The 26,511-nt window shown below is 35.5% G+C and overlaps 1 protein-coding gene across 1 annotated transcript; it reads right to left on the bottom strand.

Annotated features, from left to right (window-relative positions):
- Positions 1–405: 405 nt before the first annotated feature.
- LOC145688913 (uncharacterized) lies at positions 406–25,790 on the bottom strand. Its single transcript, XM_081763084.1, has 4 exons — positions 25,390–25,790; positions 13,029–13,187; positions 8,476–10,223; positions 406–6,301 (listed from the first exon to the last, which is right to left on the bottom strand). Exons 1-4 carry the CDS (start codon positions 25,537–25,539, stop codon positions 5,587–5,589), a joined length of 2,772 nt encoding a protein of 923 aa, XP_081619210.1. The 5' UTR covers positions 25,540–25,790; the 3' UTR covers positions 406–5,586.
- Between the last annotated feature and the right edge of the window lie 721 nt (positions 25,791–26,511).

Here is a 26,511-nt window from a genome sequence, read left to right as displayed (position 1 = left end):
TATCACATAATACAACCAATAATTACTGAGATAACTGAGGTTTTGCTAAAGGAAAATTCTCGATCAGGCTGAAATGTGATTTGAATAACTGAATCTCTGATGTAATTCTTAAATGTTGGTATGATTTCACCAGTTGAGAGGAATTATTGAAATTCTTTGTTTCTTTATCTCCAAACAAGAATTAAAGGAATCCAGCACAATATTGGGAAAAGCCAAACAGCTCTCTTTGTAAAACGTACATGTACATTTGAAAAGAGGAAATTTCCAAGGAATTTTCGAATAGAGGGCTCACTTAAAAGTTTTTTTAAAATGGACATATCTATGGGTTATAAGTGTAATCATGGAGAATTGGTTGCGCTCTACGGAAATAGACTTGGGAGCTGTACTGGTAAATAAAAGGTTACATACAAAAACAAATTATTTATTAGTTCTAATCTTTACAATTTAGTCCATTACAGTGGAACTGATTACTCCAATTACATTACAGAACTCCCATATATATGTTCCTAATTTAGAAGGATATGTTTAATCTAGAATTTAATGTTGATTTTGTCTAGGATTTTCTTATTGGTAGATACTGTTTCTACCTGAATCCAAGACGAGGTTTTACCGCAATTTCGTGCCGAAAAATACCAGTTCCCGTGCTTTCGCAATATATGATTTGTTTTACTTCACTAATCATAATCGCGAGTTTCCATGAAGCTGTAATTCTACTCTTTTTCTCGCCTTCAGTTTTGAACTTTCACACGCGCTTTGGGTACCGTTTATTAATGCGTTATTGTGCGATAATAATGATTGTTCTAGCGATTTTCTTTGTCTTATCTGTTGTGAAGCGTTCTGTATTTCACTCGTAACTTAGTGAAGTCTGATGTACTGTGCAGTCCGCAGCAAAACACCTGCGACATGAGCATGTAGGTTTACTGTGTAACTACGCCTAAAAGCCCAGGGAATCAACATAACGTCTAAATGGCACGGATCACGTTAGGAGAAACCTCAGCGTCCTCCCCTGCACACTTATTTTTGAACAAAAGATTTCGTAGTTTCACAATAAACTTACATCCTCATATTGCAGGCTTTTGCTGCGGACTGTACAACACAAAGAATGTATACGATTTCTCCTCGACCTTATTTAAATACCTATGCATATTGGATTGTAGTCTTGCTAAACGTATTTATATGACGCAGCAGGATGCAGTCGTTACTATGAAGCAAATTTCAAAATCTTTGTTCGGCTAGGAAAAGCAAAAAAGTGTGCGGCATTGTGGAAGCATACAGTTACAGAAGCTAAGTTCTGAGATGGAGAAAGGACAAAGAATCTGAAACTACTGTCAAGTAGGAAAGCTTTCAGGGATCTAAAGACTGGATATTTCGGAGATATTGAAACGGAGGTGCCATCTGTGCGTGAGAAACATAAAAAAGTAATTGGCAATATCTCGCAAAGTCATACGAATGAAAGCACGTGAATCAGCGACATGTTTTACGACACTGACCTCTTAGGCTAAATCAGAAATGCAGAGACTTCAGTATACTTTCACATGCACTGCAAGTACCATGATGCTCTTGTAGAGGAAATAGACATCTTAAAGCAATTGTTAGTCGTACTATTTTGCCAAAGGAAAGACTGACACCTTATATCATATTCCGTTACACGGAAAAGGGCGGATGAACAATGAGCTGGTTATAGATTCATTTCTCACAGTCTGGAGCAGGATGCCATGCGCTCTAATGAAGAAACGAAGATGTTGATGCTTTTAAGAGGCATCTGACATCAGCAGTGGAGGAAGAAGTCGCTAAATCAAACAGAGTTCTTGTAGCCATTAAAGAATGCATGACTTCTTAGCTGCAAGTGTTACATCTGGTGATGAATAAGCCATTTAAAGACCATCTCAGGCAGCTCTACAGCAACTGAATGCGCCAATGTGGTCCTGATCTCGACAGGGAGGCTGAAGAAGCCTAAAGTATCTCCAAGTGCAGAATAGACATAGACTTCTCGGGCAGACATGTATTGCGGACCAATTGTGAATGGCTTTAAAAAGTGCTGCGCAACAAATGCATTAAATGGGGTTCAGGAATATCTTCTGTGAGAAAAAAAAATTAAGGCCAAAAGATACTGGCAGTGGTACTGCAGATACAGTGAACCCTTCCTATGATAAGAGAGCTTTGTTTGATTTCCAATGTAGTTTCATTCTAAGTTCTCATAACATACTCAGCAAGTGCTACAGATGTTCTTTCTGTAACTTAAAAAAAGGGAGATATTCTTGGATTCAGAAACATAAAGTGAGCAAATATTAGCAAAATCGACTTTCAGCATAAATGTTTTGCTAGTTTTATCCAGAATAAGGGTGTAATCCCTATATTTTGTTTGTACTTAGCTGTATTCGTTTACATTTCATTAGGTATTCAGGTTATTTTAATGACTATGAAGCAAATGACAGTTAATTTTGAACACCTATACTATTATATTACTAATATAAATGTATGTTTGTATTTATTTACATCATTCCATACTAGGAATTACGTTAGTTTGTATTTCACTATATGATTTCTACTACATTAAAGACATTATACACAACATTGGCAATCGCAAAACAGTTTCCCAAGTAGAATATTTCTTACAAGAGGATTGTGGAGGGGCTAACATCTTAATTAGGATTAAAGTTATGGAAGCAGCAGCAGTTGCATCCACTATTGCGCAAGACAATGTTTCTTTTTCGAAAAGGACAAAATTCGAAAATTTACTGACATTCACAAATGAAATTATGATTGAAACAAGCAGAAGTATCTTTGTGTTAATCGTGCTGCGAAAGAACTTAAAGAAAACAAGTCTGGTGAAAGAGAAAATGTGGCCAACAGAGAGTTTTAACAGAGGCCTCTGACTTATATTACGGAAAGCACTGCAGAACCAAAAATTAATTTATGAAAGATATGTAGTGGATGAGCGTGATAAATTTTGTCAAGGAATGTACAGAGAAAGTTGCGAGAAGGCTTAGCGGTCCTGTAACGGAAAAAACACTATCCCAGCTATAACGAAGAAACATCTCTAGTGGTATAAGTTACCCGGTACTAGATCATACTATAATGGATATACAAATACATTTTAAAATTAATATACTACAAAATAAAAAAGTACTCCAAAATCCTAATGAATAGAATACATCGTTATCATTTAGAGAGAGGGGGAATGAATTTTCAAATTTATAAAAAACATTGGTCGAAAGTATGCCCAGATTTGTAGTCAATTGTAAAGAAGGAACAGATTATATATATTGACATATAACATCGTATCAATATATACTTAAATTTAGTATATCTAGTTAAATCTACAAAAGTTTGTTTCTAAGCTATATATATATATTCAATTTTCCTAATAATTTGTTCATGTCTTTATATGACCATGAAAAAATGGGTTTCATATGTCGGCGAGGAAGGTTCTTCTGCTGATATGCAGCATATATAAAGTTTCGTACTTAAGAATATCTTTCAAACTTGTTCACAATAAACAAGCACATCTTTTATTGCAGATATCGAAGAGAATTTATTGTTTATGTATGAATGGGATACTACGACCTCTCATGATCGATTTCAACTTGGAAACAGAAGTTTGTGGGTATCAAATCAGGCCAATAGGTTGGTTTGGGAACATTTGCATTGTTCTCCGACGAAAATGCTCAATGAGAAACGTCAAATGGCTGAGATTAACATGGTTGCCTTTTTATAAGCTTACCATGTCTCATTACCTGTAAATAATAGTCTTCGTTGATAGTTTTACCACGTTCAACTTATTCACAATAATCAACACAAAAATTTTTAAAAAAAAAGAAAGAAAAAAAGAAAAGAAAAGCATCCATTCAACGTTTCAGCGACTTAAGAATGCTTTTTCTTGGCTATCGGAGATGATTTCCCCAGTTTCGGATAACTGTGCCTTTATTTCAATATCAGAGCCATAGACCCAAATCTCGCGAAGTGTATTAATGTTTCTCAAAAAGCTATCGTCTACGTTTTCACGGTTTAAAAGAACTCCTAAGATTTCCCACAGTATTTATTTTTGTTCATTTGATAGCAATTGTGGAACGAATTTTGCAGCAACAAAAGGACAAGATGAATTACTGATTTCTATTTCCTCAGCTCTTTCGCGGATAATCGAGCGGCCGATTTTTCCGTATTTCACTCTTTGCGAACGAGCACGTCATGATATGATATTAATGGGTGTTAACTTTTGTGGCATCGATGGAATTTATTGTTGCTCTGAAAGCTCTCATAACACTATTAGGCTCCTACATTCTTCATCGAACACTTGGTGCAATATTCCCAAAGCTTCTTTATCTTGCCAAATTTGAAACAGAATTTGATGCACATACACACTGCTGCTCCAAAATTTTCAGTTTTGTAAAACTAATAAATCTCCACAAACACGGAACTTCTCCAATGCTTGCAGTTTTATAATGGCACAAGGTACGATGAAAAAATTAGCGATAAAATGCTTGGAAAGGATCACACTATCCGGTGCTGGTAAGCAGAATACCAAGGACAGTTTCGCCTATCATAGTTATTGGAACTTTTCTTCTAGAAAGATCTCGCAATCTAAACGTCTGCAAGATATTCTCATAACACAGTATAACTCAACAAATGATTGCAACTGGGTTATTTTCTTTCATGTTGCATGTAACTTCCCATGCAATCCTTGTTTCGTTGGCTGATAGTCAAGGATTACACTACGATAATTTATACCAGGTAAGCAGTCCCTGCACCAATGCGGCAATGTGAAGAACTCACCTCATGATTTCAGTCAATATTTATGCAAAACGTAATATATGTAACACTCTAGGGCTGTCACTTCATAGGCAAATTCGACTTACATTAAATTGAAAACATTCGGGTTCGGTTCTGAATGTCCTATCTATTTGAACTTTATTTGCACCTTAATTCCTCCACAGAAAACCTGTAAGAAAGATGCGTAGCTTAGCGTAAATTATTTAGCTCCATTTTTCATTTAAATAATGCTTCTATCAGCCTTTTATTATTTTCGAATAATATTTGACATGAACGAACAAACACGATTATTTTTCAAACGTCAATTTCAGTATTTAAGTGGTAAATAATTACATCTTTTAATTGTAGCTCTTTGGAAATGTTTATGTAATATTTTCTGCATTATCCTTCCGCAAACCCACTCCTCATTTAATTGACGATTATTGCATGTCAACTGCGGATTACAAAATGTACTTTGTATTGCCCGATGCTAAAATGGCATAAAGCGCAACGACTGAAAGTAAGTGTATTTTCCTTTACCTCATGCTAAAACATTACTTTGAAGTTAAAGGCGATATACTGAGTTTAAGAAAAAACTTTTTCACAGATTATAACTCCAAAATGAAGTTACTAAATTTCTTCTCTCTATACAAAATATAGGTGTAGGTGATTTCCAAAATAATTTTGCACATACATTTTTAAAGAAGCATGTATAAACTGATTTCTAATTCTTTCGGAAAAGACGCGAAAATTACTCATACACCAACGAAAGGTATCAAAGGACAATTACCAGTATATACACACACACACGCACAAATATATAATACGTTATATCTCTTACAATTCTGTTTTAATATAATCCTCATTATACAGTTTTCTTTTTTTATCATGACGTGCCATATGGTCAAGTAGGTGGCTTTTTTGCATAAATTTACACCCACACTCATTACATTCAAAACGCCTTTCACCAGTGTGTGTCCGAATGTGTACACACAAATGTGAATATTGCTTAAATGTTTTTCCACATAAGGGGCAACTATATGGTCTCTCTCCTGTGTGCACAGCTAAATGGTTTCTTAAAGTTGACCTTCCTGCAAATGCTTTCTTACAAATATGACAGACATGTGGCCGTTCACCAGTATGAGTACGATAGTGAAGTTTCAATGAACTGCTTTGAGATGTAGCATAGTTGCATACATGACACACGTATGGTTTAACACCTGTGTGAACAAATGTGTGACTATTTAGTGCACAACTTGTTGTAAATCGTTTAGAGCATAATTCACATTTATATGGTTTTTCTCCTGTGTGTAGTCGCATGTGATAGACTACACTAGTGAAGCGAGTGAAAACTCTCCCACATATTGTACACTGAGGCTTTAATCCAAGATGTTCATATATGTGTGGAATTAATAATTTTTTGATTGTAAAACCGGTGCCACAAATGTCGCACAAAAATCGTTGGTCACTATGTATTTTGGCATGTCTTTGCAACTTACACAAGTAGCGAAATTGTTTATTACATACATGACATTCGAAAGTGTGCCTGGTTCTGTAAAAGAAAAATGTCATTATTAGTTTATCAATCTTACAGAAACATGACAATAGATATGTTTCCTTAGAATTCAGAAATAATCAAAGACAAGTTATCTTTTATGCCATCTTACATAGAAACTACAATTTGTAATTAAACTTCTGTCGGAATGAATCTGCGTAAAATTTTTAACTGCAAGCTACTTCAATGCTTATGTTTACAAATTGTAAATTAGAGCTGAAAATTTTTGCAAGTAAAATTACTTTTTAAGGAAATCGATTATTTAAATTATTTTGACGGCATACCAATATTAAGATATTATTGTGAAGGTTGCACTACTGATTAAGAAGTGTACTGAGTCTGCTAGCCAAGTAGTTGTGGTGTGCGAAATCTAATTGCACTCAACGTAAATCTTTTCTGGAAAGGCTACAGCTTATTACTTTTCAATGCACACTTTGGTTGTTCCAGCCTAATTACACAGCGTTAAAAACATGGATTTACTGCTCTGCGCTCCTCTGTGAATGCCACAGTGAGACTTATGCAGTGTGATCGCCCCTGGAATGTGTACGAGCGACTGAGCCACACCAAGGACGGATTCTAGTGAGACTGATACAAGCAATTTCCGCTGATTTAACATACTGATGACGTTGTAGAAACTACAGACACCGCGTACAATGAACACCCGGTGCCGTGTCGCAATCAATCATCAAATATGCCATTCAAAAAAACATTCATCTGAAGTTCGTACAAATAAGGCGATTGTTCATCCGCTCAAAGCTTGCCATATGCAACGGAGAAAAAGCTGCAGAAAACTACAATTATCTGGAGATCGAAAAGAAATTTTAAACATTCGATAGAACATTGAAGACAGTTCACTCGTGGAACGTAAAAGCCAATAAATGCCCGATGGAATACAGACCCCTTAGTTTGGTGCATAGTAAAAGATATATCGTCCCGGCGGGAGATCATGTGGTTCGGATTCCAAGATAATCAGTAGGTCCCGTCTCGTATAGCCTCGCTGCTGAAAGGAACGTTAAACTCAAAATCAAATCAAAAGATGTATCTTGCTCACGCTCACTGCTAAGTACTTGTCAGGAAAAAGATTACCAGCTGTCTTGTAAAAGCTAACATCTATACTGGTTACTAGCTGAGTTCCTGTTACTGATCCTGACTTCTCCCCTCTGATTACCTGTAGTATTTGCAGCATTTTGGTAACCAGATTCCTAAAGAACTTTGCTCGTTACTGAACTTGTGTGTAGGTGTCGAAGTCAAAAGCCATACGCCGACCCGCTTGAACTGATGTCTACCGGTAAAGCATTAACAGTTGTTCACTACAATAAACACGTGAATCGGGCGTTGATGTAAAATTGCAATTACCCTTTCTACTCACAGACGCTATGACCATTTTAAGGTTACATCGTCTAACTAAGTACCTATTTATAGTATCCATTGGTACACCTCATATTACATGATTGTTTTAGATCACTGAAGTTTCATTATAAATTAATTCTACCGCAAAGGTCCAAAGGTGCTAAACCATCATTATCTTCTATAGCAGCTATCTTCAATAGGTGCTTGAGCCTAGATCACCCAAGCCGTTGCAGCTTATTGTGAGAGAATTGACAGAAAGAGTAGACTGCATAAATTTACTTTTAAAGCTATCAATTTTGCAAGCTGTTTGTTTGGAATAAATAAAATAATGGGATAAAAGAGCTATAATTCTTATGTCGAAGAATATAATACAGACTACATTGGAACTGTCACTCATTCCTCGTGATAGGAATACTTTTAGCACATAAAATAACTATTTACTATGAATTCACTCTGTAATCGCTGGTCTGAAACTTTAAGAGCAGATTGAACTATGCATCTACAATTGAATACTGACATTCTTATCTATATAATACTTGTTATAAACAATACTACAGAGACGCAAAATAAAGGTAAATTATAATCATTGAACACTACGATGTAGTTTAACAGAAGAAATACCTGGGTGCTGCAATGACAGAAATTTAACCCAGAAACCTGTTTTCCAGAAGGATATCCTAACCAACTACACTAGCACCGACGGCTAGCACACAATTCCGAACATTCGCCTAGCGCTTAATTTTTTCTTACCATTAATTATACCGCTGGCAACTTAGCGAGCATATAAAAAAAAATGAACAAAGAAATATGTATAAACTTACCTAAAAGAAATCTTTTTACGTTCCTGAACTATTTCGGTAAACGTGTGTACTGGTGTTGTCTTTGCCGTAGGTTTATCAGTACGATTATTCTGTAGACTTCCTAGATCATGAGATTGCCTATTTGACTGAACATATTCTGCCGATATTTCTCCTGGTTCAGTTTTCGCAGGCATTTTGTCATCTTGTTCAACAGGTTCAACTTCTACTGTATTTGCAGGAACTTTTTTATCTTTCAGAGTACGTACAGGAGATTTGTCATCTGCTGAGTTCACAGGGATATTTACCGTAACATTTTTATTATTTGGTTTTTTATGCGTCTTCATTTCAGAAGATTTACTTGAGAGTATTGATAAAGGAATGTCATTAATATCAACTGTATTTGACACATTTATCCTAGACAATATTACTTTCGGATTTTCGTGATCTCTGTTATCTTCTGAGAGTCGAGATTTTCGCGAATATCTTCTACCGTATTCGAAATTTCTACTTCGCTTACTTTTGTTTGATGCTTTCAATATTTTGGTAGGAGATGAGAGAAATGAAGCTGAATTTATGTCACTTGTACGACCACGTGGCAATTTTGTTTTACTTTCCAATTCATTTGTCAGTATCTTTGCATTTGCGTATTTTTCGTTAATAGCTTTCTTGCATTTACCTGCATCTACTATGTTCTCTTCTATGTTACAATCCATATCCTGACTAGCTGATGGTATGTCTATAATAGTTTTACCTTCTCTTTCTACAGTAGCCATTACTGATTCACTGAGTAAGGATGTTTTAAAACTTTTATCAACACCAGATTTTCCATCTTTTTCTTGGGTTGGTGTTTTCGTATTTGTTGTCTTAATAGTGTTACGGGAAGTTCGTTTACACATTCCCACATCGTGGGACTTGTGTGAAGAAACGTGGGTCTGATTTCTACTGTTAGTTCTAGATCTATCAAAGCTTTTGCCGCCTTTGAGAGGACTTTCAGTCATTAATTTACTTCTAGAGTCATGTTTGTTAAAATGGGTTATACCTTCCTTGTTTTCACATATAATGTCAGAGCTGCACAATAAGTCCTTGTCATTTAACAATTGCCTCTTCGGGTGTATAACAGTGTTTCTAGAATTCCTGTTAGCATCTATTTTTAAGCGACTCTTTTTCAATACTTCGTGATTGTTTTCGACTTCAATACCTCTCTTACGACTGGTGATGAATAATGAAAATTTGTCATTAAGATTACACTGAATATTTTTAGATGTTGTCCGCTTTAATTTAGTTTGTGTTTTTACGTTTATCATTGGATTTATTTCTTGTACTGCTACTTGTACTTCTTGGGATATAAGATGCTTAGCGTCTGTTTGAACATTCTTTTCGCTGACTGAAATTAAGTCAGTACATTGGATAGCAATATCTTGCATGCACGATAGTTGATCATCCAAATCTTTAGTCTTATCTGAAATTATGCTAGGTGACGTTTCGTTTCCTTCAAAATTGCTCTGTACCGCGATAGATGATGATGTTTTGTTTTTGTTACAACTACAGCTGCTTGCCTGTTGTGTCTCAGCGTCATCATCATCAGAAACATCCACTACTACTGTTGTTAATTCTGAAGATAACGATCTATTATCATGGAAATCACTATCCCCTTCAAACTCTTCTTTAATTTGAATACCTATACCAGCATCCTCGTCTCCATCATAATCTCTGAGATTAAGAACGGAACGTGGGATTGGAAAGTAAAGTTCATCATCTGGTCCTTCATTCTGGAAAAGAAAACACGACTTTCAAACAATTGAACGTAACAAATAAATAAATGAATAACTAAATCTACATCAAGGGCCCAGTGGAAAGATAGTATTTTTTTTTTTTTTAGTAAAAACTTTCAAACTACAAATGCATATCTGTATAAACTTGAATAATCGGACTGGAAAACAATCCATCCGTTTTCCTGTAACATATATTTCAAGTTTACTCTACACATTTTTTAAAGATCTTTTTTCACTTGTCGAATCCGCTCCTTACGAAATTACTTTTACCATCATATTATATTAAGTTAGATAACGTTCTAGGCGAAGTAAAATTTTAAGCCAGTTCCAAGACCACTACATGATAGAGAAGCATGAATAAGATAAAGCAGAAGCGTGATCAAATTGGAGATTTGTGAGACGCTATCAGATACTTCAAGACTTTTAAGTGAAAAATCACTTCCTTTTCTATTAGAAATTCCCACTGATACAAAAGTTCAAAATTTACTGGATATTTGCTTCTGTTACCTTTGAAACAAATTTATTTTCAAGTTTTAGGTGAACTCGATAATAAAAGAAAATGGTATTTATGAAAAGGTTTACTCAACCTAGAAATTTGGGGAAATATTAAGAGAGTTACTTATATTTTATTTCTTTTCCAAAATTTCGAATGGATGAACTTTTATATATATATATATATATATATATATATATATATATATATATATATATATATATATACACAAGAATTACCATTAGATCGACATGGTGAAATTCTCAGGTAAGTTAGGAACATTTTGAGACATACGTTAAGGTACTTTCCAGAGCAGATATACACTTAATGTTTATCTACTCGAAATATGGTCTATTACGTTACCCTTTACATTTACGCGTTAATGGTTTGGTTAAACTTACTTGTTAATGTTCCGACTTTGCCTCCGTAAGGAAACAGAAGCTAGTTGTATATACTGTAGGGATATTATATATATACAAAGCACAGTAGTTTACAGAAAGATCAATATGATTATGCATGAACTACCATTATGATCCGAATTCTTTGATAAAAAAAAACTCGGTAAGATAAAGGCATCGGCAGTAGTAACACGCTAAAATTACGTTGTATTTAAGAAACTACAAATAAAAACTATGTCTATAAACTAGTGGCAACATCCAACTGGTTGGCTGTATAAAACCTAAGATGGGAATTCACTTTGTGTTTTGCACTCTAATCGAACAACCAAGGTTGTGATAAACGGGACCTACTATGACAAATATGACCAGGCCTTGGAACAAATTACCAGGGTTTGAAACCAGTACAGTTGGTAGTGCTCAAACTAACATTGTAAGAACAACCCTAACATGATAGGGTTTTTCCCAGCATATTATCTCGCCTTCAAGTGAGTTAGATCACAGAACCATGCCTCCGGCCCTGGCCGTAAGAATTTTAAAAAATGTAACTCAGTAATACTCTTAATATCAAAATTTTAACCAACGTACTTAAATGAATTCGATCTCTCAACTGGGAGAAGAACGAATAAATATAACGGCATAGCAGCCGCGTATGCGTTCTACACATTGAAACAATATTCTAACGATTGGATGAAATTCTTATGTGGTAATCAACTTGTTCAAGAAAGCATTATAGCACATACCGTACATTATGAATTAATACTGATTAACCGCTAAATTAATTAAGTGATCAAGGATCCACACCATAATTTCATACCGAACCTAAGATCTTTTAGTACTGCAAGGTGGAATCTCCTCTTTGTCGTCGGGAAGAAGGAAATTCCGATATAATGAAAAAATAAATGTTAATTATTATAAAGGTAAAATTGAAATTAAGGTGTTCCCAGTAGTACTTTTCATTGCAGTTGGCAACACTGTTAACCCCACTGGTGGCCTTCATTTGTTCCCTATTGTGGCAAGTCTCTTTCTATACATCACTTGTCAGCATTGTATTTTGCCGTGACTCTCTTTTTTGCGGAATTTGCACTTTCCTTCCCTTGTTCAACCTTGCTGTTTTCCGAACTTCCATCCCTTATATTTCTTGAACCTATTGCTATGGGCAGCTGATTTTTTGGGAATGAACATCTCTGTTACAGCTCTTTCAATTGGTATAGGTCACATCTTTTATTGCAACTATCATTTTCGGAAGGTTCCCTTGTAAGACACGGAAAACGGAGGGTTTAATATACTACAGGAGGCATGTGAAGCATGCTTTTGTACGACGCTGGAAGTTACTTGTTATACAACTATGAAATTTCGTTCTTTTAAATTATTGCACTAAAAAAACTAAAATCGATTATTGCTGTCTATCTTTACCTTTTTTAATCACCCACAAAAGCATTACGTTTCTGATTTTGTAGGAGCTAAAGAAATATACAGCTTCTCACCGCTTTTTTTTTATCAGTACAAAGAGAAGGTGAACTGGAAATAATTTACTCCTTTCTTACCCCCAAGAAGTAATTTTCCGACCTAAATACGAATGTTATTGCTACTTCCAGATCATTTACGTAAATCAGTGATTCATCTTTTAATATTTAAAAATGTACACGAATAATAAAAGGAATCTGACATAAATGAAAGAGATAAAGTATTCTTAATGTTTGGGCACCGATGATTCAAACGTAGCTGTAAGAAACTGACTTGTATTTCACCTAAGGTATGAACAATTTTACAATCCCAAAGATCATTTCCAAACAAGGAATACTCAACTGAACGAGTGCTATCTAGCAGATTGAAGCTTTCTACGAGCTGTAATACATTTTGTCATCCGAAGGTAATTTGAACATTAATTTTCCAAAGAAAAACAGAACTTACTCTTAAGCGGCACCTCACAGACTTCTGAACTGCAGATGGGGTCCACGCTTTAAGGATGTATTGTGCTCGGCTACAATTAACTTGAAATGTTTCGAAAGTTTCCAACTTCTTAATACAATCGTAACAAATGGAATCAGGTAATTCATCACCTTCCTTTGCCTGCAATAAGGAAATAAAAAATTTGTTTGAATCAGTGTACATTACGTTATATCGAACTTAAAAATCATATAATACATATACACTATTAAGAATTATCTCAAGTTGTTACTCCATTTCAACGATATTTCAATATTCTATCAATTATTTTTATTAATTTTCCAAAATAACCGACTCCAGATATTACCATAACATCACAACAGTATATTTGATCGGAACAGTGGACAAGATCTTTCTGAAAGGAAATCATATCCAGAAAATATTCCTAAAGGTCAGCTTCAAATATTTATAGGTAACTGATCTTTGAAGTTGTTTCGCATATTAGAAGAATAATATCCAACTAATCGGAAAGCAATTACAAGTTCGTAACTATTGCTTACTGCTTGTAAGTGTTACGAAGTGCACAGCTTCTCATTAATAAGTATGGAATACTAATTTACAAACTACTTACAATGTCTTTCAATTTTATGAATGATATAAAATTTTAAAACTAGAAAGCTGTTTCGGTTAAAAGATCTGAAAGAGAATTCTGAAAAAGTTGTAAAAAACGTAGTAGTTAACTGGGTGTCGCAAATCTTCGCACAAGTTTAGTTTATCAAAGCTTAAATAAAATATATAATCAATGTGATTGTTGTTAACATTAGAACTGGTTTATTTCCAAGTATGTTTGCTTTACAGGAAACTAATCATACAGTTACATTCAATCGTGCAGCGATAATTGAAGACTCGCTGTAGAAAACAAAGTAAGTTCCAATTGTTTCACTTATTTTACTTTTTAACCCTTTTAAGTTTTTTCGGTCGTTTTCGAACGATATTGTCTTAAAGATTCGATTAAGAGAGAACAAAGAATGCTATTTAGTTCCTTTTTTTATCTTCCAAGAGAGGAGGCATTCAAGAAAGCCTTGGAAGGGTCTATACGCTTCCGAGCGTCAGAACATAGGGGGTATGACGTCATCATTTTACAAATTCCTTTTTTTTTTTTTTAACTGAGGTCTAACTTCAACATTTTCTGGTGAGCTTCTCTTTAATCCTAGAATCCTAACATTTTCCCTAAACAATCAGTGGACCAATTTGTTTTTATGAGAATTTTTTCGGATCTCTTCGTCAACATAGAAGGGGGTTTCAGAGGGACAAAAGGGATATTTTTGACCAAAAACCCCTTTCGCCATTCTTGCTCCGCTTGGCTACATGATAGGGACATTTGAGTGGTACTTTCCCAAAGCCTACTCGATTCTGAAGAGAACGACGTATGAATCATCATCCTACGATAATTAGGGACGTGTCAGGAAATTTTTGAAGTTTGTAAAGTATCCTTGGGAAATTTTAGAAATATTCGCAGAAGAGGGAAATATTTTTCCCGCCCCGTCCTTAGTATTGAAGATAGAAATTGGTGTTCGACACAAGTAATTAGTACACTACGTAGTATTTTTGAAAGTGATTTCCAGATCTCTATGTTTATCCAGGGCCGCACAAGAGGGCTCCAAAACCGGAAAAAAGGGATTTTTCAGCGAAAACCCCTATTAGTCAATTTTCCCTCCTTAGGGATGTCCGAGGGACATGAAGGTGATACCATCTGAAAGGATACTCCATTCTGAACGAAACGACGTATGAACCATACTTTTACGATTATTAGGGGCGTGTCAGAATTTTTTAAAAATATATAGGGTCCATGTTAGGGAAATTTTGGGCATTTTTTTGATGCTCTCTCAACATGGGTAAAAACTTTTCCCGCCCTTACTATTCAAGACAGGAAATTCGTATTTGTTACAAGTAATTAGTACACTACGTAGTATTTTTCTCAATTTTTGTAGGTTTGTGCGCAGACCCGGTAGAGCCTCAAGGGGAACCAAACTTTGAAGTTTTTTGGTAAAAAATACCGATTTTCCCTCAAATAATTCCCTTTTGGCATATTATAGGGACATGTAAGTGGTACCATTTGAAAGGCTGTTCCATTCTGAGAAAAAGAGGTATAAACCATGATCCTAGGATAAATAGGGATGACACTGTCGCTGCTTATCTGAGACTCAAGAAAAACACCGAAAAAGGCAAGAATTTAAAAGGGTTAATACGTTTATGCCTTAATTAGATTATCATACATAGCTTCACTTCGTTATATGCAAGTTTGTATTTCTAAAAATGTTGTTTTCTACTTTCTGACGTTTGGGCACAATTTACGTTAATACCACCTAAAAGTCAACATCTGTCAATGAGCCATACGTTTATAATTTATCATGATGTTGAAACAAGTTTTAGCAGTTCTACTATTCACATCGATCTACTGTCCACATTTGTGTGTTCGCACGTCTGTTTTACAATAATTGTAAAGCTAATCTGATTTCGATTATACTTGATTTGTGCCCTTCTTCCACTTGCAAAATTACTATTGATTGGGATTCCAATACATCAAGTATCTTGGGTAAAAGGAGTTGGAGGTTTACACATGTACATGTAAGATAATTTTCCAATATAAACCACAAAAGATGTCCGATTACAAGACTTAGTCTACTTTTCCATTCTCAGGAAAATTTCTATGAGCTAAAATTTGCCAATAATCAGAGTCTAAATTCAGTCGGTTTAATCTTAAAAATTTGTTCCACGATGCTTTTAGTAATAAAAAAAAAAGTTTGATTTTGGCATAATATATCGTACATTTTCCTTCAGGTTTTCCAATTATCCCCTTTACCAGGAGTTCAAATTAATGAATATATCCCCACCCCAAGTTGTTTAAGCTCCATGATAAATTTTCTAAAATTCATTTAGTTTTGATACTATATAATATATGCTATTTTCTTTTACTCTTTTAGTCAGTCGAGAGCGTTGAATTTAGTGCTTTCATGTGATATGGATTACTCATCATCTCCCTTTCCAATTAATATATATATATATATATATATATATATATATATATATATATATATATATATATATATATATATAGTCCACAATAATTTCCGTTAAAAGTGTTTGACTTTAATGCAATAAGTCGTACATTTTCTTTAAAGCGTTTAAAGCTAAATGATTCATTTTGCATGGGACAATCAGTAAAGAATAGGTAGTCCTACCCTATTTCCACTTCCGATTTTTGAGAGTTCCACGATAACTGTTATAAAACTCATTCGGTTTTGATACAATATTATGTATATTTGTGTTTATTCTTTCCCGTAATCTCCTAATGTGACATGTATTACTCAGCCTCTCCAGATACAAAATTAGGATTCAAAGTCTATTTCGTAAAAATATATTTTGATGGAATATTACACGCAACCTTTGAAGCTTCGGAATTATTCTCACTATTTAGATTCAAAATCAACTGAGAACGATAAACTGAATATATCCCCCCAGGTTAAAAAATGTAGGTATTACAAACTTATTTCTATAATTTGGGATTGAAACTAGTGACAGAGAGGATCAATCACTTCAACAACACATGGTATCAGTAGTATTAAATTAAAGAGAGAAACTTAAATGAATATTTCATAGCCTTGTTAATCTTTGGTAAAAGTTTTTGGACGTTTATAAGGTGAGGGATTAATGTTAGTTTCAAAAATGTAGAAGAAAAAACTGAGGACCCCATGTCATACATACAGACATAAACATGATCGTTTACAGATAAATATACTCTCTTGCAACTTTCATGCTTCTGAACCGCGAAGCTCGAAAACATAGTATCTCTCTCATATGCAACTCAGGTTGTAAAGACTTCGCGGATAAATGAAAACGATCTAATACGAAAGATTGTTGCAAAATAACGGTACTAGTAACTAATCACTAATGAAAGCTTTTTTGTGGATATTGTTAGATATTAGACTTGTGCTGACAAATTGTCCGCATAATGTCCAGTGGGAAACTTACCTCTGCAACATGACACAGGAACTGATAGAAGTATTGCCTCTAGCTCATGAACTCAGTACAAGTTCACTAACTGCTGTAACTAAGCAGTCAAAAGGCAGTGTGTTGTTAACAGGGTAATGTGAAAGTGCACCGTTGAGGACAACTCAGCTACTTTAATTTACGAATTCAAACAGAGACAAACAGCACAGCAAGCCGCAGGTAGACATTAACATTGAATCTAGGCAGGGAATGGCGGATAAATGCACCATTCGCAGTTAGTGTTGTCGAATTTCATGCCAATGACAAAGCACTGCAAAAACCAAGTAGGCACCGACAATGTTGGAATCAGGAATACCGTAGAAGCAGATCTTCGTAAAAGTGCTCTGCTACCGCAGACAAGTTATGAAGACATCACGCTATTTTCGTACGGCGATTCCGTGGAAGTGGTAAAGTATAAAAGTCAGACTCACCGGGCAATGTAAGTTGACCCTGACCAAGATCGTTCACCATGTGATGGTGTGCAGTTTTCTGAGTGTAAGGCTAGTTTTAGACGGAAGCATTTATCGTAGCATTTCTCGTAGCAAAAATCGTATCATCGATATCCTACCGTGTAAAGTAGCAAATGCTATAGCATTTCTTGTCGATAGAACCTGATCTATTTCGTAGCATTTTCCCCAGCATTTCTGTTCCGATTGCAGCGCCGTGGTGTGTTAAAAGAAGCGATGTGTGGGAAATTGAATTGTAGTAAAGAAAAAAGTTAGAGTAGGGATACTATTATTATGTTGATTAAAAAAATATGAGGAACATCCTTGTTTTTACAAAGTTAAAGCGTGCAGTTTCACTATACGGATACATACAGAAATTCATTTAAAAAAACTTTCTCGTTTCATTTATTGGTGTGCTCTTGCATTCTCCGGTGCAGGTTCACTTTAACAGGTGGTAACGTGTAGTTTTACTATACGGATCCATAGTATTAGTAATAGTAGTAGTAGTAAGAGGAGGAGGAGGAGAAGTAGTAGTAGTAAGCAGTAGTAGTAGTAGTAGTAAGAATAAGACTAGTAGTAGTACTAGTAGTAGGAGGAGAAGTAAGTAGTGGGAATGGGTTAGAAGCCCCGATGGGGATGGTTGGGTTCTGTTTTCGATACAAAATGGGGAAGTTACAGACCTGCCAAAATTTTATGGCAGCTTATTGAAAATTACGTGCATTTCAGGTTCGACTTTAATTTCTATATTTCCACATAAATACGCATCTCAGATGTAAGTGCACACCATATTTTCATTACTTATACACTACTCTATTAAAACATTAGAAGTTTCTTCTGTAAATTTTAAAATCTATGGATCTGTATAGTATAACTGCACCGTTAAAAGTTCTTTGTTATCATAATAACCATATGCGAAAACGGGCTTTAGAAGAAATAGTGACTGAAATATCTGTTTTTAGTTTTGGAGCCATAATTGCGCTCTTCTCCAGTGATTTGTTTGCTACGTCACGACAAAATGCTTATCAAAACGCTACCATGTAAAAGCACAACATACTTTTCATGCCATAGAATAATATACGAGATTTTTAGCAGCACATCTGCTACGAGAAATGCTACGATAAATGCTTTCGTCTAACTACTTCTAAGTCGCATTTACACCCAAATATTTATCGTAGGAGCATAAAACCTATCGTCGTTGTCCTGGCGTAAAAAACAATGAATGTTGTAAGAATTCCCATAGCATTTCTTGGAGATATAACCTATTCTAGTTTCAAAGATATTCGCACTATTCCTTGATTTGAATCCAGTGTCATATTCTGATAAAATGAAAGAAAAATATGAATCTTCAAGGTACAGTTCAGGTAAACTTACATTATAAAAGTAAAACCCATTACTCGCAAGTGAAAAATACGCATTGCAATACATATGTTTCTGTACGTACTAATTCGTTAGATTTGTGTGAAGAAAAAGTGAAGAAGAAACTAAGGTATGTTGGAAAATGGTACGAACGATCCAGATATGTGACATAAGTTTAGGAAACTCGTCAGATACAAGATATGTAAAGATGTACAAGAAGGATATATATTCAGACCATGGATATTTCAATCATTTCCGCGGCTACCCAATTTGAAAACAGTGGCATTAAACTCTTGGGAAATCCATTCGGTACCAGCAATTCGCGCAGCAACGGCAACAAATTGTCTGCAAGTATTATCTGTTTTGTGGTTGATGTAGGAAATGAGGGTTTGTTATATCATAACCAAAGCCATTACCGACTGTCCTCCTTGCTGTTGCTTAGAGGACATCGGTTCGTCCTTCCGTAGAACGTGCCAATATTATCGCCAACCATCGGTACCATCCAAATTAAATTTCTTTTTGTCACTGAAGAAAACACGCCAGTTCTGTCTTTAGGCCATGTGTGTTTTGGCAAAAATTCATCCGTCCCTCCTTGTGCTGTGCCATGAGTCGTGGCTGTCGCTTGCGCTTCTTATATCGGAGATGATCGCATCGTTTCACAGCTCTTGATAGTGTAGATTTATGTACACGAATATTAGGGTCTTGTGCCAACTGTGTAAGGGATATTCCACCACAACTTAGCTTTCAAACAACCAGTCATCCCTGTTGTTGCGTTAGTTTACGCGGCCTTCCTGATGATTTCTTTACTAAATACCGAATCTTTACTCCAGCTGTATTTTAGGTTTACAAGTGTAGGCTTATTAGTGCAAAATCATCACAAGTACTTTACGACGGATAAAATAAGTGAAAGCATATGAAAGATAATTCTATTAGATGCTATTTTCCACCGACGGTGTATTTCTACACAATGTACAGAAGCTGTGTTTTATGTTTACAAGTGGAATGTCACTAGCATGAAACCATGACAAGTGCTACTGAAATTCTTACCATTTCCAAAATTCACTTCTTTTCACTACCCTCGCTATGCATATAACCACGGTTGATAAAGCGCCTGCCCCCTTCCGGCCAGGATGACTACTGAATTTCATTTTCAAAATTCCAGTATATTCCAGTATAATTATCAGCAAAATTTAAATACCTAACATAATGAATTTTTAAAATTCTTTAGGAATAATAACACTCTTGGTGATTTCACGTTTGTAATTGTTCTACTATCAAAAGAATTTTTAATAAATTAATTAGCCTTGATTTTCTGAAATACAATAATTATTTAACATTTCTAGAAGGACCTCCCAACTCCCCTCACAGCCCTGCACTCCATCCATTGCTGTAAATGACTAATTGCAAAATGTATACGTCTTTCTTTGGGAAAATTTACAATCTCAATGCATACAAAACTGGTTGTAAGACTATTAAAATAATAAAAAAAAAAGGTTTGTTGAAAAATTACGTTTCACGATTATTTCAGTATGTGATTCAAAATTCCAACATATCCAGTATTTCCAGTATCAAAATTAAATTCCAGTGTAATTCAAGCACTTCCAGTAATAGTAAACACCTGCGGACACACCCCCTACGAATCTAACAGCTTCGCCCTGTCCTGACTGTTAGACAGGGTTTGCCCAAGTGGGCCTAGCCCGAAAAAACCCGGTGGTTCTTTTCCGGTTGGACCTAACGCTTTAAAATAAAACGCTTTAAAACCCACCAGGGTTTTTGAGCTTTTTGTTAGTGTATTATTGGTACAACTAAGGTGATCACATTGAAAGTGATTCTTTATCAGATTTTAGAATTTCCTTGGGAGAATCAGGTACTTTCACGTTAAGGTATACAACATTCAACATGAGACCTTTATAAAGTTCTGAATGCACTGAATGATTTTTTTTTTTTTTAAAGAAGCTTAGCCTGAGATAGTTATAGAAGAAATTAATGTATGGATTATACTTATAGCCTATTCGAAGTAAAATATGCAGATTTGTACTTTAGAAAATAATTTCCGCAAATAGTGTTCTCGTGGTCTCGGTGAGACCGAGGGACGTTATCACTCATACGTTTGACGGGTTTACGGCCATAGGTGGCGGTACTAGTAGTAAATATATAAATACATTAGTAAAACTATTAGTATTATTTCTTACGTTTGATGTAAAACACAAGTATTCTTCAGTAAAATTTGGTTTTCCAACAACAACAACAACAACAACAGTTCAGTCATTTGTTGCTACTCTCCAAATAAGCATTCTGTAGAGTCAACCACAAGCAATAGTGTAAAAATTCTTCTCAAATTTACGAACCTTAATGCAAGGAGTTCCGAAGACTATGTAACACTTACTACTTCAAGTGCTGAATTCAAATTTCCATACTCGTGAAAGTTTCGACGTTCAGTAAAGAAACCTGTATTTTCGAAAAAAATCTGCCTGGTGAAAGAAGCGTTCGGGAAATTCCCGCACTTGAACGCAGAATCATCGGATGAATACTTCAACAATAAAACTATTTGCTTTACGCTGAAAGATATTTAATTTCATTAAGACATTTTGGAACAATTACCGGTACTTTATAAAATATGAATTATATCTTTGTTAATTGTTTTAAATTAATTTTCAGGAAAAAACAGTCTTGCAATAACTGCTCGGCAAATTCCCGTAATTGAACGTACAAATTATCGGAAGTGAACTTAACAGTAAAGCCACTTATTTTACGCTGGAAGATAAGACATTTTGAAATATTTATTTTATAGAACATTAATTGTATCTTTGATTTAAATTAATAGATCCATTTTGGTATTCATATATCAGTCAGGCTTCTGGATGACTTGATCTACATTTGTTTGTCTGCCAAGTAAGCGGTTAGCGTAAGCGTTTTCGGCGTGGGCGACATGGGTTCGATTCCCGGCGTGAGCTCATGTGGCTCAGATTACACGTTATTCAGTAAGTTCCGTCTCATATAACTTCACTGCTGAAAGGGACGTTAAACAAAATCAACTCAACTCGTTTGTCTGCCTCTGCTACACACATTACAGGGTACAACTATCGGTCTTTTAAGCTAACATTTTCAGAGTACAAGCACGAGACACTCTAAGTTTCCTGTGTAGATTTTGGCGGCATACCAACGTAAAATTTCAAAATGTCGGCATTTTTTCAAAGTAGCAAGTATCCACGCTACAAAGCGCGATTTTCAGTCTTTTAAGTTGAAATTTTGACGGTAGAAGCACGAGATAAGCTAAATTCGCGTATAGATTTTCTCGGCGATCCAATGTAAAATTTCAAAATGGTGGCCACTTTTCCAAAAAAACAGTGAATGGAAAATTGTTGCAAGTTGTGACAATGACAATCTTGAAATATAAATCACATTTTAACACTTTTACTCCGAAGACATTGAAATATTTCGAAAAAACCCGGTTAAACCCGAAAAAAACCAGGGCCCAGGTGGGTTGGACTTTTTCAAAAATGCCCGGGTTTTTTCAAACCCTGCTGTTAAATCCGTGCCTTTTGGTGGCCACCTAGGTTGGTCTTCTTATGTATACAGTTGTTTTTCTCATACACCTGAGAGCCGTATCTATAAGCAAATCATAAAATAATTGTAATTTTTAACAGTTCCTTTTGGTGGACCTCCTCGAATGTTCTCTATGCCAAATGTAGTTTAATGTCGCCTAGCGGAATTCTTTTAGCGGAAAATACTCAGGAAATTAGTGAAAGAATTTTATCATTTGAACAATTCAAGCAAATTTAGTATAGGGATTCATAAACAAATTCATAAACGACATACTTCTTTCTCTCTGCAATCACTTTCTGCACTTTCAGGAATCACGTTTGAGGTGTGCACTCGCAATTCCCTTAAAAGGTTTACAGCAAAACACCAAACCCTTTTAGGGAAGGCGTTTGGAAGCCCGCACGTCTGGTTGTTTCATACCTTTATTCCAGTTTGACAAAATGAAGGTGGCCACTAAACGCACAAGTGCTATCCTTACAAAACAGCTGAGCGAGCGAAGGGGGGTTAGAAGCCCCGAAAGGCTTTGTTGTTCCCTACCTTTATCGCAATGTAGACAATGATTTTTCACTCGCAATATCAGGAAGTTCCAATTTTCTCCTTAATTTGCACTGATACTTATGCACTACATCACTCACAATTCCGGAATTGACACAATTAATAATCTTGCAGTGTATACGTCCTATATCACCAAGATTTCAATGGTTCCGCTCCCTAACTCTTCACTTTCGTATACCCTGATTCATCTTCAATCAGTTTGTACACTGTGTATAATGGCCACCTGAACGTGAATGTTTGTGCAAAATGTTATACTTCATTTTCACTCTCTTTACGTACCAATCTGTGTCGGACGTTAAAACATAAACTACTTCGATTGCATAAAAGCTACTCTAATATAATATTAGTTGTAATTTATCATACTTCACAAATTAGACAGCCATCTCTAATTACCTTATACGAGAATACATGGATACCACCTTCGACTTTCATTTCTATATTTCCACGTAAATACGCATCTCAGATATAAGTGCACACCATATTTCCATTTTTATCACAGTACTCTATTAAAATAGGCATTACCTGACCAGACTGTTCTCCCAAATTCTGACTTTTTTTTTTTTTTTTGCAGAACATGCACAAAAAGAGGACCTAGTGCATTAATCACGAACCAACCAACGAGAGAGGACAGGAGAGCAGCAGAATTGTCCGTGCGGAAGCGATGGGGTACGTCCTTAGGAAGTAGGCGCGTTAGCGACGGCGGGTCTACGAATAAATGAGGATAGTGGAAAATACTTAAAATATCCGTAATAATCCTTACCTTCAAAAACACTTAAAATACTCGTAATAATTCTTACCGTCAAAAACGGTTTTACTGCTTTCCCGGGTACAAATGGCCTTCTGTGAGGAGAAATTCCTGAATGTTTACTTCTTTTCCCCACATCGCACAGTTTAGTTTACGCTTAGTCATACCATGATGCTGCAGAAACTTTATAACATGACGCTCTTTATCACACAATTCCTTGTAATAAATCCGTATGTTTGCATTGCATGCATTGCACACCTCCATAACTAACGTATCAACGGGAAATTCTCACCGTTTGTTCCTATCCTATTTCTACTCTTGTATTCTTCCGCCTTCCTCTTTAGTAGCTACACTACACCGCCTTATTCAGAGTCGTTTTGACGTATGAGTAGTCATACTAAAGATCTGACTACTACAGGAAACATGTCAGTCGTACTCTTTAGTATGGCACTAATCACGTGTCAGAACGACTCTGTATAAAACCCACGATTTTTACATTATGCTGTGCAATGACAGGAATTACTTATATTAACACACTCATTTCTTCACGAAAAATGTTTCACATCATGTTTTACGTATGAATTTTGTTTTTGGCAGAACCGTCTGCTCGAGTGAACCCATAAAATATTATTAAAATTCCTTCTGTAAATTTAAAAAATCCATGTGTATAAAAACTCTCGGTAAATGTTTAGCAGACGCGGTCCAGAAGCACGTAAAAAATACAAAATTTACAGGAGAAATGGAATATGCAAGTACCTAGACCTAACGTAACATAACAAAATTTAACTTAAAATAAACTGAACTAACTTAAACTAGCCTGACCTAATCTAAAGTGACAAAATATTAATTGAAAGGAGCGAAATCACATAATTTTCTCGAAAATTATGCCGGAACCGTACACTAATATAATCTAACATACAGTAACCTTACCGAAACTAGCCTAACTTAGTATGAACAGAAACTACCGAAATTGTAACAGTTTTAGGAAAAAATAGCTGGACCCCTTGTGCTAAACATTTTCCAAAATCTCCACCAAACATTGCAATTGGTGTACCTAAAGTAAACCTGCAGTTTTTTTTTAATCGCAGTTTGTCAATAGCAAGTAACTGCCCCAAAGAAAGGGCGTATATAGTATACGTAAAGCCGCGTCAGTTCCCGAAGGATCTGGACGCTCATACTTTCAGGGATTATTCACTGAGTATCTACGAACTTACCAAGGGGGTAACAAAGCGACTTTGATTTACTTATCGACTGATACGAAAATAAAACAGAACGTACCTGTACTTCATATCTGCATGTGTAGTGCCCTTGTACTTTATCTATGACTATGTGTGTGTAAAGGGGGGGGGGGGAATTTAACGCATATCGCATGTCTTGTGCACATGGATACTTCTTACTATTGTACTACGTAGAAAATTTATGGTATTTCATGTAGAAGTGGTAATAGAACACAGAAGAAACGCACATCACGACGTTCTCATGTATACTATTACCGAAAGGGCGATTTGGTTGGTTATTTATACCTTAAATTTACACCACTTTAGAATTCTAACTCATGCTAGTTCAGTTCACTCAACGTGATCGACACTCTGTACCGAATTAAATTTAAACTCACACCACTAGCAGTAACTCACACCACTAGCAGTAACTCACACCACTAGCAGCACTAAGAACAGACTAATATACTTACAGATACCGCGACTAAGTCTTGTATCTTCTGGATCAGTTCCCGTTCTGCTGCTTCATTCCCAAATAAATTTATCACATTTCGCTTATCGCGTAAACACAGTCTACATAGTTTATAATAATTAACCACATTTCTGTTCTGTTGCGAAAGCATTGTTGTTTATTTCAATTTCACAAGCTTGCATTACATTATTTCCAAAAATGGCTGTATGAAAAAGTACTCATACTACTTTAAACCGATATATACATATATATATGTAGTATTTACTACCTCTTTAACGTGTTAATATCACAAGTATTCTCTACTAGGATAAACAAATATTGACCACAAGGAAATCAACAAACATCACGAAAAAGAAAAAGCTAATATATTGCTAATCTTCAAAGCATTCCTCCCTTTACGCTAAATACCTTGTCTTGTCTTGTCGTAGACCATTATCGGTCAAATAGGTAGGTGCACCGGCTCACTAGTCATATGTGCTACTATTGCAAAATGGTCAAATGTGTACCTCAAACAGAGGATTTATGATTCAAAAGCAAAATAGAATAAAATACAGGACACCTTTGGGAAAAGGACACAAGTCGGGAAAAGAGTCAAAATCAGGAAAAAGTCAAGATCGGGAAGAGAGTTCAGACAGGGAAAGAGGGCGAAAAGCCAATGTGAACAGGGCAAAAAAGTAGAGGAAAGTGGGAAGTATAAAATGAAAATAGAAAGTAGAAATAGAAAGAGTGTAAAAAAGAAGGGAAGGTATGTACGTGTAAATGGAACAGAATGTGTAAGTGTAGTGTAGGTGTATCACAGGGCCCACTTAATCTCCTCAAGCCACGAGGCACTCACTAGCACAGCCCCTGTCGAACTCCCGCTAAATACCTCCATTATGAACTTGAAGTATTGTTGCCAACCAATTTGTCAAAAAATCGAGAAACTTTCTATCCAAAATCCAGGAAAAATCCAGTAGACACAACTGACTATCTAAAGATGTTGATTAGGAAGATTATTTTTCATGAGACAAACAATGTACCCATCAGTTTTACCACCCCAAGGAATAGATATGTGACCATCACACACCTAACTTGTCCTTACTGTTTTTCGCTAACCAAACTCGCAAATTTCTTACAGACTCCC

Source organism: Thermobia domestica, chromosome 1 (genome assembly GCF_964235325.1).
Source record: "Thermobia domestica chromosome 1, izTheDome1.hap1.1, whole genome shotgun sequence".
NCBI classification, from domain to species: domain Eukaryota; kingdom Metazoa; phylum Arthropoda; class Insecta; order Zygentoma; family Lepismatidae; genus Thermobia; species Thermobia domestica.
This window is presented reverse-complemented; position numbering and strand designations above follow the sequence as displayed.

Excerpts from the sequence above, each read along its gene's own strand:
- LOC145688913 (XM_081763084.1), bottom strand. The coding sequence starts at position 25,539 with ATGCTTTCGCAACAGAACAGAAATGTGGTTAATTATTATAAACTATGT. Across the intron at positions 13,188-25,389 it reads AAGACTTAGTCGCGGTATCT|GCAAAGGAAGGTGATGAATT; the intron begins GTAAGTATATTA and ends TCCTTATTGCAG. Across the intron at positions 6,302-8,475 it reads CGTAAAAAGATTTCTTTTAG|AACCAGGCACACTTTCGAAT; the intron begins GTAAGTTTATAC and ends TTTCTTTTACAG.